Genomic DNA, 15,448 nt, shown 5'->3' with positions numbered 1-15,448 from the left:
TTTCTGTGGGGCACAGACTATGCTTTTCTCAAAGTAACAGAAACAAACTTACATATACTTTACTGGAAGTGCCCAGTAAAAATGGCCACACAAAGTGGCTTGCACCTTTATCCTAAAAAGCACATGGTGTGAATAGAAACTTCATGTTCTCGGAGCACAATCACACTCCATGTGATACTAAAGAACCACTGATCAATCCATCAGTACAAACACAGTCTTTAGCTATAATTACTGCCAAAATTATTTTCCTGAGTAGGGATAAAGAGGTGTTTGTATAGCAGCAGCAGGCCATAAATAGACAGCATGTGTCCTTGGCAAATCCACATTCCACTCTGCTCACAAGAGCCTGCGGAACATCAGCTAACAGAGTGAGAGGCCAAAACTGGGCTATTCAGACACACTATTTCTCCTTTGCTCTTTGTGAACCTGACTCCACATTGTTCTTTCCGGCTTTTTCACACTTGATCTCCTTTATATTCACCAAAAAAAGTAAAACCCTGTATAGTTCTTGAATTCTTTCAATACGATTTATCAGTTGGAGTTTAGGCTTAGAGCACATGGGTCCTTTTTAAATGAGATGCCTTAGCTGTGGCAGGTATCCTCCAATAATCATGTCACAGTACCTTTAATTAAACTATTCAGTCCTTGGAGTTTTCCCATTACAGAAGGCAGCAGGGGAACTAAACTGGCAGGAGGCTCTCCTCCCTAAGTCCTCTACCAGCTCCAAGAAAAACTGCACAGCTGGGTCTACCTACAGCATTTCTTTTTCTTGGAACATAGCCATTCAAAAATGATTTAAGCACACCGATTTTACCGCTGTTCCCTGCAGCACAGGTGACAGGGAGAAGCACAAAGCAGACTAGCTGTCTCCATTCTAATTGTGGAAGGAGCAGGAAGGTTTCCCAGCAACTGGTCTGTGCAGCACTGGCTACTGGAGCCTCCCAGAGCTGGTACCAGCAAAGATTTACTGCATATATGCCTGCACAGTAACCACACCAGCCACTCTAACAGCAGCAGGCATCCCTTTGGAGCTCAGAACAAATGCTCATTTAAATAAAAGTAATGTTAGAGCAAGGCTGTTTCAGAGATTTTTACCTACATGCAAAAGGTCTGCCTACTCAAAGCAATGTTGTACCATATTCTTCCCTGACTTTAAATACACTGCAGCCACACTCTTAGTGGCAATTTAAAGAAAAAAAAAAATCTAAATCTGCTTCCTACAGGATCAAAGTATTGTGAAGTAGAAAGTATACATATGTATGCAGACACACATATGAATACCTTTACACATATATTTAAGTAAAATATGTAAGTTTTACATACGTACAACCTTTACAGTCTAACAAAATTAAGGACAGAGCGGTATCTGTCCTTAATTTTGTTACAGAGCTGTGTAGCTCAAGACAAGTGTGGAAGAGTTTAATACAGTATTGGGCTGGTCTGTCTCGAAAAGCTTACATTCCTGTGCATGATCAGTGCTGTAACTCTCCAGGGATGGGAAGGAACACAGTAAATTGTCCTTGGAATTAAAATAAACAGCTTGAATATGGATGCAGGTAGTCAGCAAGAAATGTTAATTGTCAGTTCACAGATGCAAAGACCTTGAGAAGCATCATCCACAGTCACTCCTCACTGACTTCTCTTTCAAGTGCTCTTGTCAACACCCCCAGAGGTAACAAAAGGGGACCTGATATGCCTCAAGACTTCAATAAAACTTCAACACAGCTATCACTTCAGTTCTTCACTAACAAGTCAGTCATTTTTCTTTTAGGTTTGTTTTGGTTTTGTGTTTGGTTTTTTCCTTATATATGTACTAAGAGAAAACAACTAATCATATAAATGTTTACTCAAGAAATATAAATATAAATAAAGAGTATTCTATCAAAGCAAAATTGCTGAAGGGAATGTAAACCTTCAATTTTCTGTCAAAACAGTATTATTTTTTTCTAATTTCTGGTACTGTTTCTCAGGATTTCTTCTTTACAGTGTGAAGTTAAACAACAGCATGATATTAACATGCCTGTACCATGAGGATGCTCAATTTTAGTTCCTCCTACATAGCAATCACCTTATTTATGACAGCATCATATCTAATTACTAATCCATAGTTATCACAGAATACCCTGAGCTGGAAAGGACCCACAAAGATTATGGAGTCCAGTTCCTGGACCTGCACAGGAGCCACCTCGAGGATCACATCATGTGCCTGAGAGCACTGTCTGAAAGCTTCTTGAACTCTGCCAGGCTTGGTGCTCTGACCACCTTCCCGGAGAGCCTGTGCCAGTGCCCAGTCACCCTCTGGGAAGAAGAATCTTTTCCTAATATTTAGTTTGAATTTCACAGCTTCATGCACTGTTGCCACAGAGAAGAGATCAGTGCCTGCCCCACCTGTTCTCCTCACAGGGAAGCTGTAACTGCAGTGAGGTGTCCCCTCAGTCTCCTCCAGGCTGACCAGACCAAGTGACCTCAGCTACTCCTCACAGAGCTTCCTCTTAAGGCCATTCACCATCCTCACTGCCCTCCTCTGGACACCCTCTAATAGTTATCCATGTTTCTTATATTGTGGTGCCCCAAACTGCCCTCAGGACCTGAGGTGAGGCTGCCCCAGTGCAGAGCAGAGCAGGACAATCCCCTCCCTTGCCTGGCTGACAATGCTGTGCCTGATGCCCCCCAGGACAGGGCTGGCCCTCCTGGCTGCCAGGGCACTGCTGGCTCACATTCAACTTGTCCCTGACCAGGACCCCCAGGTCCCTTTCTATGGTGCTGCTTTCCAACATCTCATGTCCCAGTCTGTCTGTACATCCAGGATTGCTCCATCCCAGCTGCAGAATCTGGAGAGGTTACCGTGAGATGGTATCAAAATCTTTAGTGAAGTCTAAAACTATCACATCTAACTGACTAGGTGGGTAACCTTGTCATAAAAGGAAATTAAGTTTGTGAAGCAGGGCTTTCACCTCGTGAACCTGTGCTGGCTGTGCTATCCTCTAGGTGTCTCAGTATGTCCCAGACAACCTTATGGCTCCATAATTTTACCAGTCATTGTAGTGACTCTGACAGGCCTTTCACTTCCAGAGACACCCTTCCTCAAAATCAGGACAATGTTTGCCAGCTTCCAGAAAAACAGAACCTCTCCAGATTCCCAAGACTGTTCAAAAATCATTGAGAGAGATCTCATGATGATATCTCTCTTGGATGAATCCCATCAGGCCCCACAGACCATCAGGCTGGAGCAGCAAATCCCACAAGTTCAGAGTCGAATGGAAGTTTATCATCCTCACAGCCATGGTCTTCCAGCTCAGGGCTCTGGGACTCCCAAAGCACATCACCATCATTAAAAACCAAAGTGAAGACAGCATTAAATATCTCTGCTAGTCTGTGTCCCTGCTGGTAAGGTGACCATCTTCATCATGTAAGAGGCTGACATAATTTCTGGACTGCTATTGACATTGTTGTCCATTAAAAATACAATAACCTGGTGATTTCAGTGTTGTCTATCCAGTTACTCTCCCACAAGTATGTTTAAAGTCATCTTATTCTGATGTCCCTTTTATTCAATTGCTTTCTCTACACACAGGCTTTCACAACACAGAGGCACACAATTTCAACACCTTTCCTCTTATCACTAAACACACCAGCCTCTGCTCTCTTTCTTCCCTTCTACCTAATCCTAGTACTTTTTCTATTCTCTGTGCACAAATCTACTTCAGTTTAATATTGTCAGCCTTCAATCACAAATTCTTTCCCATGGTATTTCTCCCATTAAATGTTGGGAGAAATGAGCCTGTTCATTAAAATCCCCAACACTTCCCCTACACATGATGCATTAAAATTTAATCCCAGGGTAACAGCTAAATCACAAAGCTCATGGTTTGTATATGCCTATTGCACAGAGCGTTACACCACCTGTCGTATGTGCAACAGGCACATACAAACCATGCAAATCAAGCAAAGGCAGCACAAGAAGTCCACTGGGAGCTGAATCAACCGAAGGACATTAAGGACAACAAGAAGGGCTTTCCTGCATCTGCAGGGAAAAAAAAGACCGGTCTTAAAGACCAGGGCACTGCCAAAGATGCTCAGGTAAAGTCACATTAACACTACAAATATTTTCCAGAATAATAAGCTGTTCCAGAACAGCTTATTAATCTCAGGAAAAAAATCCCAATGTTACCACTGGGAATTTATTCTCTTACTTAAGGTATTTGTCATATACCTGAGAACAGAAGAAATTGTCAACAATGTAAGGGCAAACCAAAATCTTTCACGTCATCCCAAAACTGACAATGAAGTCTTTCTGAAAAGAGACTTTTTAACTGCTCCAAACCAAGGTCCCACAGACATAAATGCAAGCGCTCAATTTGGAGTGCATAATACCTCACTAAAATTTGGCAGAAGTGCAAATAAGATCTTTGTCTTTTTTCCTCTCTAAGGAAAATGTTCTGATTATACTAGAACTTAAAGGAAAGACAGTTTCATCTAATAAAAAGACTCTAATTGCCCATCTGCTAAGTGGAATAGCTTTTCTGTAGCTTTGAGTTTTATGTTGTATGAACAAATGTTTTAATTACACTTTTCCCGATCTGTGCAGGACAAAGTACATACTTCAAATGCAAGACTGGAAATATTTTCTGAATAGACAACCCTGGTACACACCTGCACATGCAACAGACAAATTTTCTCAGAAGGTCAGCATTATTTCAAAACAAGCTTCCAACTTAACACAAGTACAGTAATAAAGGTTAGGCAAATGTTAAACATCACAGAAGTATGTGACAACGATTTGGCTTGACAACTCAAGTACTGAACAAAAAATAAAACTTCTATCTTAGAACAAAATTAAACCAGGTAAGAGAGTTCCCATTTCTGTCATGAACACTGACATGGAGCAGTATGTCACACAAATTAGTAATTACTCTTTCAATGTCTTACCAATCAATTAGATAGATGTCTGGAGTTAAGTTATTTTTTTTGAAGTGGGCAAATAACTTTGGCAGATTTTCTTCAAAGAATACCTCAAATGCAGCAAAGTAAGTCAACATCTGGGAAAATATAACAGGGAGAAAACAAGCAGTTAGCTGTGTTATTAATAAGCTTAAATGTATTATCTGTTGTAGGATTAACACCCTTCAAAAATAGGATCAATTAATTACATGATACTATAAAGAGCTAAGTATTTACATAAAAGGCAGCATCTGCAAGCACTAAGAGTTTAAGATCCACTCTATATACAATTCTCATACTAAACAATGTAACATTTTCTTTGGGTCTTGGCCAGCTTCCTTTGGAAAGAAAAATACCAGCAGGAGGGAAGTTTCTGGCTGATTTCTCAAAATAATTATAACAGAATGGTGTTTTATGCTTGTGGCAGTAATTTAATATTATACTGAATAAAATCCAAGACCCAATGGAACATAATGAAATACAAAACTAAAATAATGTTAATACTCCACAGCAACAGTGAATAGTCCAGTATATTCCAGTCATAAATCACAATCTAATACCAAAGCTATTCTAGTAGTCTAATACCAATGTAATATCATACATTCTACATTTAGATAATAGGCATTTCTTTTGCAAAAATGAAGATAAGAGTTTCACACAAAAAATTCCAAGACTGGGACAAAACATCTATGCAAGAGAAACAGTTTTTAACTCTCTGACATCATAACCCCTGAACTTCTTTGCTTTTAACACAGAGACTTTAATGCTATTTTAGAATTCAAGTATCTAGTCAAATTTATTAACAGAGAACATGTTAAAAATATCTTCCAATTCAAGCAAGAGTCAAAAACAAGAGTATTTAATCACTGTCCCTAATACTATAGAGAGGAAAGTAAAGGAAAGCCCTTGACTGATTCACTAATACAAATCCCAATAAAAGCAATAAAGAAAGGCTGTGATTTCTTCAAAGTATGACTTGCAACAGCATACTTTTCCCCAAAACATCATGACAGTAAAGGGAAAAGGGATCTTTTTGGAAACTTCTGAGTGACATCCTTTTATTGAATGAAAAGTTTATCTCCCAGGCTTTTTTAATGTCCTTACAAAAGTATTTCCCATTTCCTCTGAATGAAGTGACAGATGGTGGACTACTTTCATTAACAGTGACAAATAAACACCTGAGCCTGGTAGTTAGTATGAGGTTTAAGTCAATCAGAGATGGGTGCATGCTAGAGAAATAACTGAAGTTACTGAAATCTCTGAACAGTCAGTTACTGAAAAACAGCTTCAGGTCAAACATGACACCAGAAATCCAGAAACCCACTTTAGAAAACTGTACCACTGAAACAGCTCCCCAGTGTGGATTTTAAAATGCATAAAATCCAAGCACCTATGAGATGTGTGAGTATAAAGAAAGAAGCAGGTAATGCATTAGACAGTCCTACTTTCAAAATAATTTGCTGGCACCACTATAAGACAATTCTACTGAAGTTCCCACTTTCAAAAGTACTGCAGAGGCAGGACCTTACACATAACTGCTACAGTCATTTCTATTGATAGCAATGTGGGCAGCAGTACAAGTAGTATTTTAATCAAATCAACATTCAACAAGACTTTTCCTTAGTGGTAATAAAAAAAAATATATTGTTTAATAAAATTAACCAACAAAAGAAGTCAAGATAAACCTGTATAAATTACTATTATTCACACAACTAACATACACTGGTATTATTTTTTATTCATTCACTATACAAAGAAATCAGCATTTGCTTATTAAGCTGACACAAAAAGATGAGGGTAGACTGCAGATTAGTAAGTTCACCACAGAAAGCAAAAACTGTCTCACTCAAGTGTCACAAGCCACTTTGAAATATTAGATGACATTTTCTTTGTGTTGTTAAATCATGGGTTTGATTTCATGACATTAATATTTCATGGACCACCATCTCTGCCCTCCGTAAGCACACAGTTATCTCACAGTCCCTATCTGGCCAGGCTAACAGAACTGCACAGCACTATCTGAAAGAACTGCAAACCCCACTAGCTCAACTAAAAAAATATTTATCTTATTCTATCCAATTCAATTCCAAAATCATCTTCACAAAAACCATATTTACACACTGAATGCCTGAGCATGTCCTCCTTTTCCAAGTACTATAATGAAGATAGCTGATACTGCTCCTAGCAATGCTGTCTGCCCTGTGGCACATTTTCCCATGGTATTCACAACTGATAAAATTCAGGGACTGAACAGGCAGTCAGTCCTTTCCAGCAGGAATACCGATAGGATTTCTAGTGTCTACTTTTTAATCAACAACAGTGACTGTTGTCATCATTCATTCTCTTGCATTTGAACTCTTAAGAGGCAGATCCTATTTTCATAGTGCTAAGAGGCGAGAAAGAAATACAGAATACCTTATATTTTACACAAAAATACCTTTAAAGCAAATTAAAACCACATCTGAGGAGATGTGCCTTATTTTGCTAGTGTACCTGGTGACATGGAATTTTAGAGACTCTAGAGAAAATAAGAGAATCAACTCCCAGTGAAAACTTGCAGGTGAGAGGTTTCTTTCTCTGAAAAGCAGCCTGTGGGACTCAAACACAGCAGCTCCTACAAGAAGATATGGAAAACCTGGTCCTCTCTGCAACAGTCTGTTTTTAGCAACCCATTAGCCTGTGATAAAAAGTGCTTTCAAGACACTTTCATTAAGGTGCTTTCAGCTTTCAACTGCAGCATTGTTCAAAACCACCCACAGTAATATTCTCATAACTATTCTCTGAGCAACATAAAATAGCTACTCAACAATTTCATTCACATGTCTTTTTCAAAAAGGTTGATAGGGTGATCTTTGGTTTGACTTTTTTGAGGCATTCTGCATATGTGTGTTGGGGTGTTTTAAGTGTGTTGATTTAAAATAAACTCTGACTTCTTTTCCAAGCCACTCAAATTAATTTTTTTTTTTTTTTTAACTTTTCCTACACATTATCCACAGCATGTTGGTTACAAGTTTTTCTGCATACTTACAAGGCCATGGTCCACACGGAAAAATGCCATCTGACAGGGCTTATTTAAAAGGTTAGAAAAAGCAATGAAGGCATCTGCAGTATCCAAGTTCAAGATCAAAACAGCTGCTATGAATGACATGCCCTGCACCTGAAGAAAGGAAAAGTGTTACTCTTTAGCAGTAATTCTATTATATTGCCTCATTTTGTCCTCGTGCTCACTAGTATTTGACACACTCACTGAGCTGCTGCATCCTGAGAAATGTTCAGAAAAGTAGGACCTTTTTACCCACATGTCCCTTGATGTCACATGTTCAGTGCATGGAAGCTAACAATTCCCGTGTTGTCTTCTTTCAAAGGCTTCAAGTTGAACTCCTATGATAGGCTAGGTTGACAACACCGTCAAATATACAGAATAGAGATTTTTTTTTTTTAAACAAGGTGTTTTGAAGTAATCCCTTTTCTCCCAGGGATGGGTCATCTAGATCCTTATTTGAGGAAAGCTGAACTTGAACCCTAGAGACAAAGCCTGCACTTTTGTTTTTCAATAAATTACCAGCAGTTATAAACAACGGCACTGAGTCATTTGATACGCAAAACCATTCTAAGATTATACTCCTGTTTTATTGAAACTGTTCCCTTTCTCTACAAAGTCTGTGGAATCCAGGCAAACCTCTTTCACCCAGAGGGTGCAGTGCTGCCATTGCGAGTCATGTGGAGCAAGGTGTGACTGTCATTCCTGCAAACCTGAGGAACAAGCTCCTTCCCAACACAACAGGTTGTTGCTGTGCCACATGAGGCACAGCAGCTGATCTGCCCTTTGTCTCATTTCCCAGCAGTCATGTTCAGCAGCTCTTGCCAAGCATTATGTGCTACCTACAAAGTAGGAACGTTCCCTCTCTACACCTGCCTTGTCTAAGACTGTTCCTCAATAAAGAATAAGCCCCTCTGTATAACCCTGCTCTGCATACAGAGACTACATGAAATCCACTCAGCCCTCTCATAATCACTACTTAGACACTATGACTGAGCTCATGTAGCTTCAATGGGCATTGCTTTAGAGACTGGTGAAGAAACTCACAGTGCTAAGGGACAGAAATAACAATTATTTCAATTCAACAGCAGTCTCAGTAAGACTGGTACTGACGATAAGGACATAACTACACCTTGTCTTGGACTCCAATTTTCAAATTATGTACTTTTCAGTACAAATATGGATTTTCCAATTACTTAACCTGTAAAAAGCTTAAATCCAGCAAAATAAATGTTATACACACTTCTCAAGCATACACTGGAATAGAAAAAAGCACACACAAACCACCCCAAAGCATTTAATACAGGTCTAAAAATGACTAATTAATAAAATCCTTCCTCCCCCTAAAAACATCTCCCTCTCCACCCCTGAAAAAATAAATTCTTTACTTACATAGCCTACATCAGGTCTGTAACAAGTATAGGCTCCTAAAATACTGTGCAATGTGTCATGGTAAGGACCACCCTATAATTAAACAAAAACAGCACAATACATCTGATTATACAACAAGCATGTTAAAAAACCCTCAGTGCTACAGATGGTCTCTATCACTGCTGACAAAGTAGCAGTAATACTCTTTCCCAATGTAGCTCAGAACAGCTGAACTATTACAAATAATTTCAGCTTTAACAGAATGAAACAACTCTCCAAACCCCATTTATTATAAATACATACAGTTCATCCAATACATTGATTAGATATTAAATACTTATACAATAGGAATGCAAGCCTAAGAGATTCTTTACAGCTCAGCAGCACTCTGGAAATAGTGCCAAGGAAGTAGAACAATAATGCAAACCACATAATTGTCTCTGAGACTGGAGGCAAAATCATGAAGAAACAGTCAAAACAACAATATGCCATAACACAGAAAAAGCATACTGAGAAGGGCATGTACAGCTAAAAAGAATTTCACATTGCTAACTATTAACAGCTGCCATATCTTGCACTGAGTACTGTAATGACTGAGAATTTCCAAAGGGAGAAGATTTTGCCTAAAAATGTTGATTTATCACAATCTAAACCTTTTACAAGGCTGCTGAAATCTGTGCATAGAGGGACAAAATCTGATTAAACTGAGTCACTAAAGCACACTGAAACAATACAAGCTAAATCAAGCTAAACCAAGCTAATTTAGTTTTGCATTAAACCAAAAAAAGGCCAATCAGTTCCATTTTCTCTCACTGTGAATTTATAACCAGCTATGTTGATTTCACTGACTTTGGAATAGTCACCTGCATCACTTCATCAGACAGCAACCAGCATAAACTATGTTAGATAAATCAGTGATTACCAGTTTGGGGTTTTGTATGCACCTTGATGTTACTCTCCTCTAGATTATTTCTAGTTTTCCAAAATCTCTAGCAACTTTATCCTCTCAAGATGCGCACTCATTCAGAACTCAACAGCCTGTTCCAACTAAGGGACAGGCCAGAATATGTAAACTTAATTTCCTCAATATGTCAAGACAAAAGTTAACATTGCTTACTTGCTGGAATATACAGAGACTAGGAAATGTTCTCGAGATATCCAATTTTATTAACTCCAAGCTTGCTTCTCTGTCAGCTGCAGAAAACCCAGCATCTGCAAAAGCCAAAGTTATTACATTCAGTGAACATTCGCTCTTGTTTTTATTTTCCAGCAAGGTTTACCTTTTGCACTGTTCATGTATTTTGATGTGAATGCTAGGGAATAAGGCCACAGACAGAACAATTCCCCAAATTCAGCAGACAGGCTAAGCAGAAAGTAGGTCCTGACCTAGAGCAAGCCTACAGTGCCCAGTGACACTCAACATGTTTTGAAGTGAAGTGGGGAAAGATACAGGGCAAGGTAGGTCAGGCACTTTTTCTGTATCTGCTGACAAATCATTGGACAGATACAAGCCTGTTAACTTGTGACCCCTCACCACCAACAAGGCTTCCCAGTGGATCCTGAAGTACCTGCCTCTGTGAAAAAGCTGTGGTGGAAGAGGGAAGTCCTAAAGTGGCAGCCTGTGATGGATGCCACCTATCTCTGCTACTGTGAAAGCACTCCTTTCAGCTTCATGTTTATTTAGCCTTTGTAGAGCTTGTAACTGATACTTCATCAGTATAGTGTCAGTACCTCTCCATAACTGAAACAGATTCTGCATCAAGTATATTTCTATAGCATTAGTCTTCATTCTGGTAACAAGATGTCTTACTGGTATTCTGTCTGTTCTGTGTAGTTGGGAATTACCTACCACTGTTTACTGAGGAAGCTGTCAACAGACAATGAACATCAATCATATGAGCATCTACACTCCAGAAAATAAAGTGCAAGAGGAAGCTGGAAACATACTATGTGGTATCTTATTTAAGATATAAACAATCTCAAGGGAACAAAGTGGGAATTTCCAAAAAAAAATATTTTTCTGCTTATAAATGGGAGTATGTAATGTTGTCCCTTTTTTTTTCTCTGCTCAGTATAATTACTTACTGAAGGCAATTTCAATCATTTGCATGTAGTTTTCTCATCTCTCAAAAGCAGTCAACTCTTTCAATTAGTAAATCTCAAACTATTTAATCTGCAAAAAAAACCCTGCTGCTCTCTGAAACACACCAATGACTTGAGCTCAAAGTTGCAATAAGGGACTAAAATGCAATTTTTCTGCTCTAACCTGAGTTGCAATCCCAAAACTATACATGCAGAAAAGTATTTTAGTGTTGCAATTCAAATGATAATCCCCAAACTACTATTTTTAGTTTTCCTACAAATTTGCATCAAAATAAAGCCTGTACCCAGAGATTGCTTATTAAAAAAAACCTTAAAAAGTGTTTTGTACAACACCAGAATTTCATTGAGAAAAATACAGCTATTCCTGGCTTTCACAAAAAGACATTTTCTTTTTACCAGAACACAACTTTTTAGCTGATTTTTTTTTTGTTTGTTTGTTTAAAATACGTGATTTGATTTTAAGGAACTAGTTTACAAAATGTCTTATTCTATAACACAGCAGAAATAATTTACAAAAAGCATACCTTCACATTCTACTTCAGGCCCTCCTGTACTAAGTGATCGCCACTTCTCTTTGGCACGAGCCAGGCAAATATCATATAGTTCTGGAAAAAGAAAAACACAAAACCAAGTCCATTATTTGTACATGCTCATGTCCACTAACCACCCACCACATGGACAATGCTGCCCTAGGCATTAACAGTAGCAGAACTTCTAACTGGGTTACAGTTTTGAAAGACCTGTTCTACTTACTTGTAACTTCGTATTAAGTGAACAGGAAAGGCAATCTAAGCTGCATTTAACATTCAAATATTTGCTTTTTCTTGCAGAACACTGGTGTTCAAAATGACAGTCCAAATGGCTAACTAGGAAAGTCCAGCAAATTATGTAAGAACTATACCCAAGGTAACTAAGCAATGCACAGAAAAGCAGGACAATACAGCAGGAGTACAGGCAGTCCTTCACATTTCCATGTTGGAATTTATTACATAAGTTAGTCTTTCAGAGCTGAATTTTTCTGTACTCAGAAGTAATAGATGATTTCTATTCTCACAAATCAAAGTACAAATCTTGCCAGGGTCTGTTAATCTCTTACAAACCTGTTGTCTTACTTCAGATCAAAGGAAGCACACTATACACATACTCATAGGCATTTCAAAATTAACAACAATTTTATGTTTCAAAAAGAAAAAAATAAATTAGTCATTAGTTCTGACCATCTCCATCCAACATCAAAGCAAGACACAGAGACAGCAATACTCAGAAACAATTCACAGCAGCCACAAGATTAAGACGCTGTATTTTTGAACAAAACACATCAAAGCAACACAAAAAAAGCATAACTAGGTAACATTTCCTCACACCCACACCACAACAGATAAAAGAATGTCCCCTTGCTATTTCACTTTGTGAGAAATGTTTCCAAAACAGCAGCCTCACCGTGGGTGATGTTTAACTCGTTCCCGATTGCCAAGCTCCAGACTTTGCCTCTCACACTCGGTGGAATGCCCTGCCACCACAGCTCTCGGACTTTACGCGAACAACACCTGTTTAAAGTAAAACAGGTTATTCTAAGAAATATTTCCTTGCCAGCTGAATTGCAAATATACCATCCCACCACTGCTGACGGGATTCAAACCAAAATGAACATCAATGGCCCAAAAAATAGAATACAACTTGAACATACTTTAGTACTATTTTGCTTTGAACTGCAAAAGAAAGCTTTCTTCCTTCTAATGTAATGGCATTAGATTGACAGAAACATAGCAATCACAATACTCATAATCTGCAGCCACACTTGATTAGCAAAAATCATAGGGAAAAAGTAAACAAATGGAAAGGAAGTCCACACCTATGCCACTGCCTATGCCAAAGGCTGGACAGCTCCATACAAGACTAAATACAGGGACAAGTTATGAAAGTCTACCCTCTGCCATCACCCTGCAGTGCAAAGACAAGCAGCTTCCCACCTCTCTTTGCAACTCTGCGCCTCTGGAAAAATGCACAAAGGTGTGACAAGGATTAACTTTTAGGTGGGTGCTTGAAAGACATTTTAAATGTCTTAAACAGGCTTTGAAATGGATGCAGCTGATGTTCAGCAATCTGAGAGCCCAAGAGGACAAAAAACAAAATAGCACCTAAGCACAAATGAAAAGTGGTAAAACCACAACAATCCATTCAGCAGATTCTGAAAACTAAAATGTAAAACAGAGAATAAATACATTGGGGAACTTCTGAATTTATAAACCAATAAAGGAAAAGGTGACCTAATTTTTACAGCAACCATAACAGATGCATATTCAAATACTAAAGACAAACATGTAAATCAACAATTTGTTTAGACTTAGTTTGTTACCCTTCAGATCTCCAGAAACACATTTTCCAATAAATTCTGTCCATCTTTTTAATACATATTCTCAGGATAATTGAATTCCATTGTTAAGCAAATTGCAGTTCTGTTGGTTTATAGTTTATGTTGTGATGGTTGTATTTGGAGCACTGGGGGCTGTTTTTAAGATAACTAGCAAAGATCACCAAGGTATTTTATCAACTGGCTGTGCCACATCTTTGAAGGAAATCTTCTAGCATTTAATATAAATAACTTTTTTCCTATTTCTCTTTTCCATCATTTGATTATTCCAGCATATATACCATTCTAGAATTAAAGAGGCTTCATAAACCATTCACATACCTCAATCTACATTGATATTATATTAACAGCTCAGTCAAGAAAAGCTCATTTCTGATAAATGGATAATATTCAGGAACTATACCTTATGCTTTTACATTCTCTATCACAGATCACTCCTCAGTGCTTCACAGTTTCTGAGTATCTTGAGTTCTCATTAAAGACAAGTAATAAGTCTCAGCACAGCATCACTTCCAACCACATTGTAGAAATAAAGATGTTGCTTATTTCTTTTGTAGCTGTTCAAGAATGATTTTCTAACAAAAGCTTCCAAGACCATTTAAAATTTATGCTTCCTGACTTTGTAACTTCTCTTCAGGATATAGACTGCAATTTTTAATTAAAACTCAATATAACATACTGTCTTACATAGTTTCCCAGTTGGGTAAGATTTCATTGTTCCAAGTTAAAACAGCATTGCCAATGCTGTCTTCCAGTTTACAGCGTTCTTCCAGTTGTTTCTTTCTCTTCTGGGCTTCTTTAAGCTCTGCCAAAAAGGAATTTCCTTTTAAGTTAATAAAACCAGAAACTAAATATTCAGTTAGTCATGGCTAAGCAACCATGTAAAAGCACACTGTGCTCACCCTAAAGACTGTTCAAATTCTGAAAAACTCCCAAGCACACAGCAAGCTGAGCAGTGATTGCAAAAGTGAATGAAGAATGAACTGGAACTACAAGTTTCATTTTCCAGAGACTGAACAATGGGAATTGAATAATGTATGACTTCTTTGACTCTTCAAATCTAACCACACTATTAACTTTGAATTAACACCTCAGACAGTCAACAGCCTCACCTAGCAGAACAGGTCAGAGTACTTCCTAATAAAGCCCCACCCCTTTTATGGCAGACTCAAAACTACTGGCCAAATGAATACAAATTATTTTTGTTTTCATTCTTCTATTACAATTCAGGTATACTGTCAAAAAATCACAAGAGCCACATTTTTGATGCTACTTCACATATGGATAATCTAAATGCTACACATACCAAATAGAAACCTTCAGTTTACTAAGAAAAAAACCCATATTTTACATCTAGTTTAGATGTATTTTGCAGTGTGAATTATCACTTGGTATTTCTTCCTGCATTATCAATTACTGCTTTTTCCACTGGCAAATTTGTTAAACAAATGCAGGCACTCTCTATAGCAGGATGTGGGTGATCATTCACATGCTATCTACAGTATGAGGAGGTGCTCACCTAGCAAGCAGAACGCACTGATGAACAGCAGTACCATGAACAAGGTCTTTGGAATGGACACATTTTACCTGATGGATTAACTTTAAAGTCCCACAGAAACTAC

The 15,448-nt window shown here is 38.1% G+C and overlaps 1 protein-coding gene across 2 annotated transcripts in view; it reads right to left on the bottom strand.

Annotated features, from left to right (window-relative positions):
- TBC1D14 (TBC1 domain family member 14) overlaps nucleotides 1-15,448 on the bottom strand; it is a 64,512-nt gene that overhangs the window by 7,874 nt on the left and 41,190 nt on the right. For both annotated transcript variants that reach the window (XM_059845220.1, XM_059845221.1), the window contains 7 exons: nucleotides 14,514-14,631; nucleotides 12,896-13,002; nucleotides 11,980-12,060; nucleotides 10,470-10,564; nucleotides 9,374-9,445; nucleotides 7,970-8,098; nucleotides 4,930-5,039 (listed from right to left, as the gene is read on the bottom strand). In XM_059845220.1, the coding sequence (XP_059701203.1) occupies nucleotides 4,930-5,039; nucleotides 7,970-8,098; nucleotides 9,374-9,445; nucleotides 10,470-10,564; nucleotides 11,980-12,060; nucleotides 12,896-13,002; nucleotides 14,514-14,631 (712 nt within the window). The remainder of the gene's footprint in view (nucleotides 1-4,929; nucleotides 5,040-7,969; nucleotides 8,099-9,373; nucleotides 9,446-10,469; nucleotides 10,565-11,979; nucleotides 12,061-12,895; nucleotides 13,003-14,513; nucleotides 14,632-15,448) is intronic.

Source organism: Haemorhous mexicanus, chromosome 4, assembly GCF_027477595.1.
Source record: "Haemorhous mexicanus isolate bHaeMex1 chromosome 4, bHaeMex1.pri, whole genome shotgun sequence".
Lineage (NCBI taxonomy): Eukaryota > Metazoa > Chordata > Aves > Passeriformes > Fringillidae > Haemorhous > Haemorhous mexicanus.
This window is presented reverse-complemented; position numbering and strand designations above follow the sequence as displayed.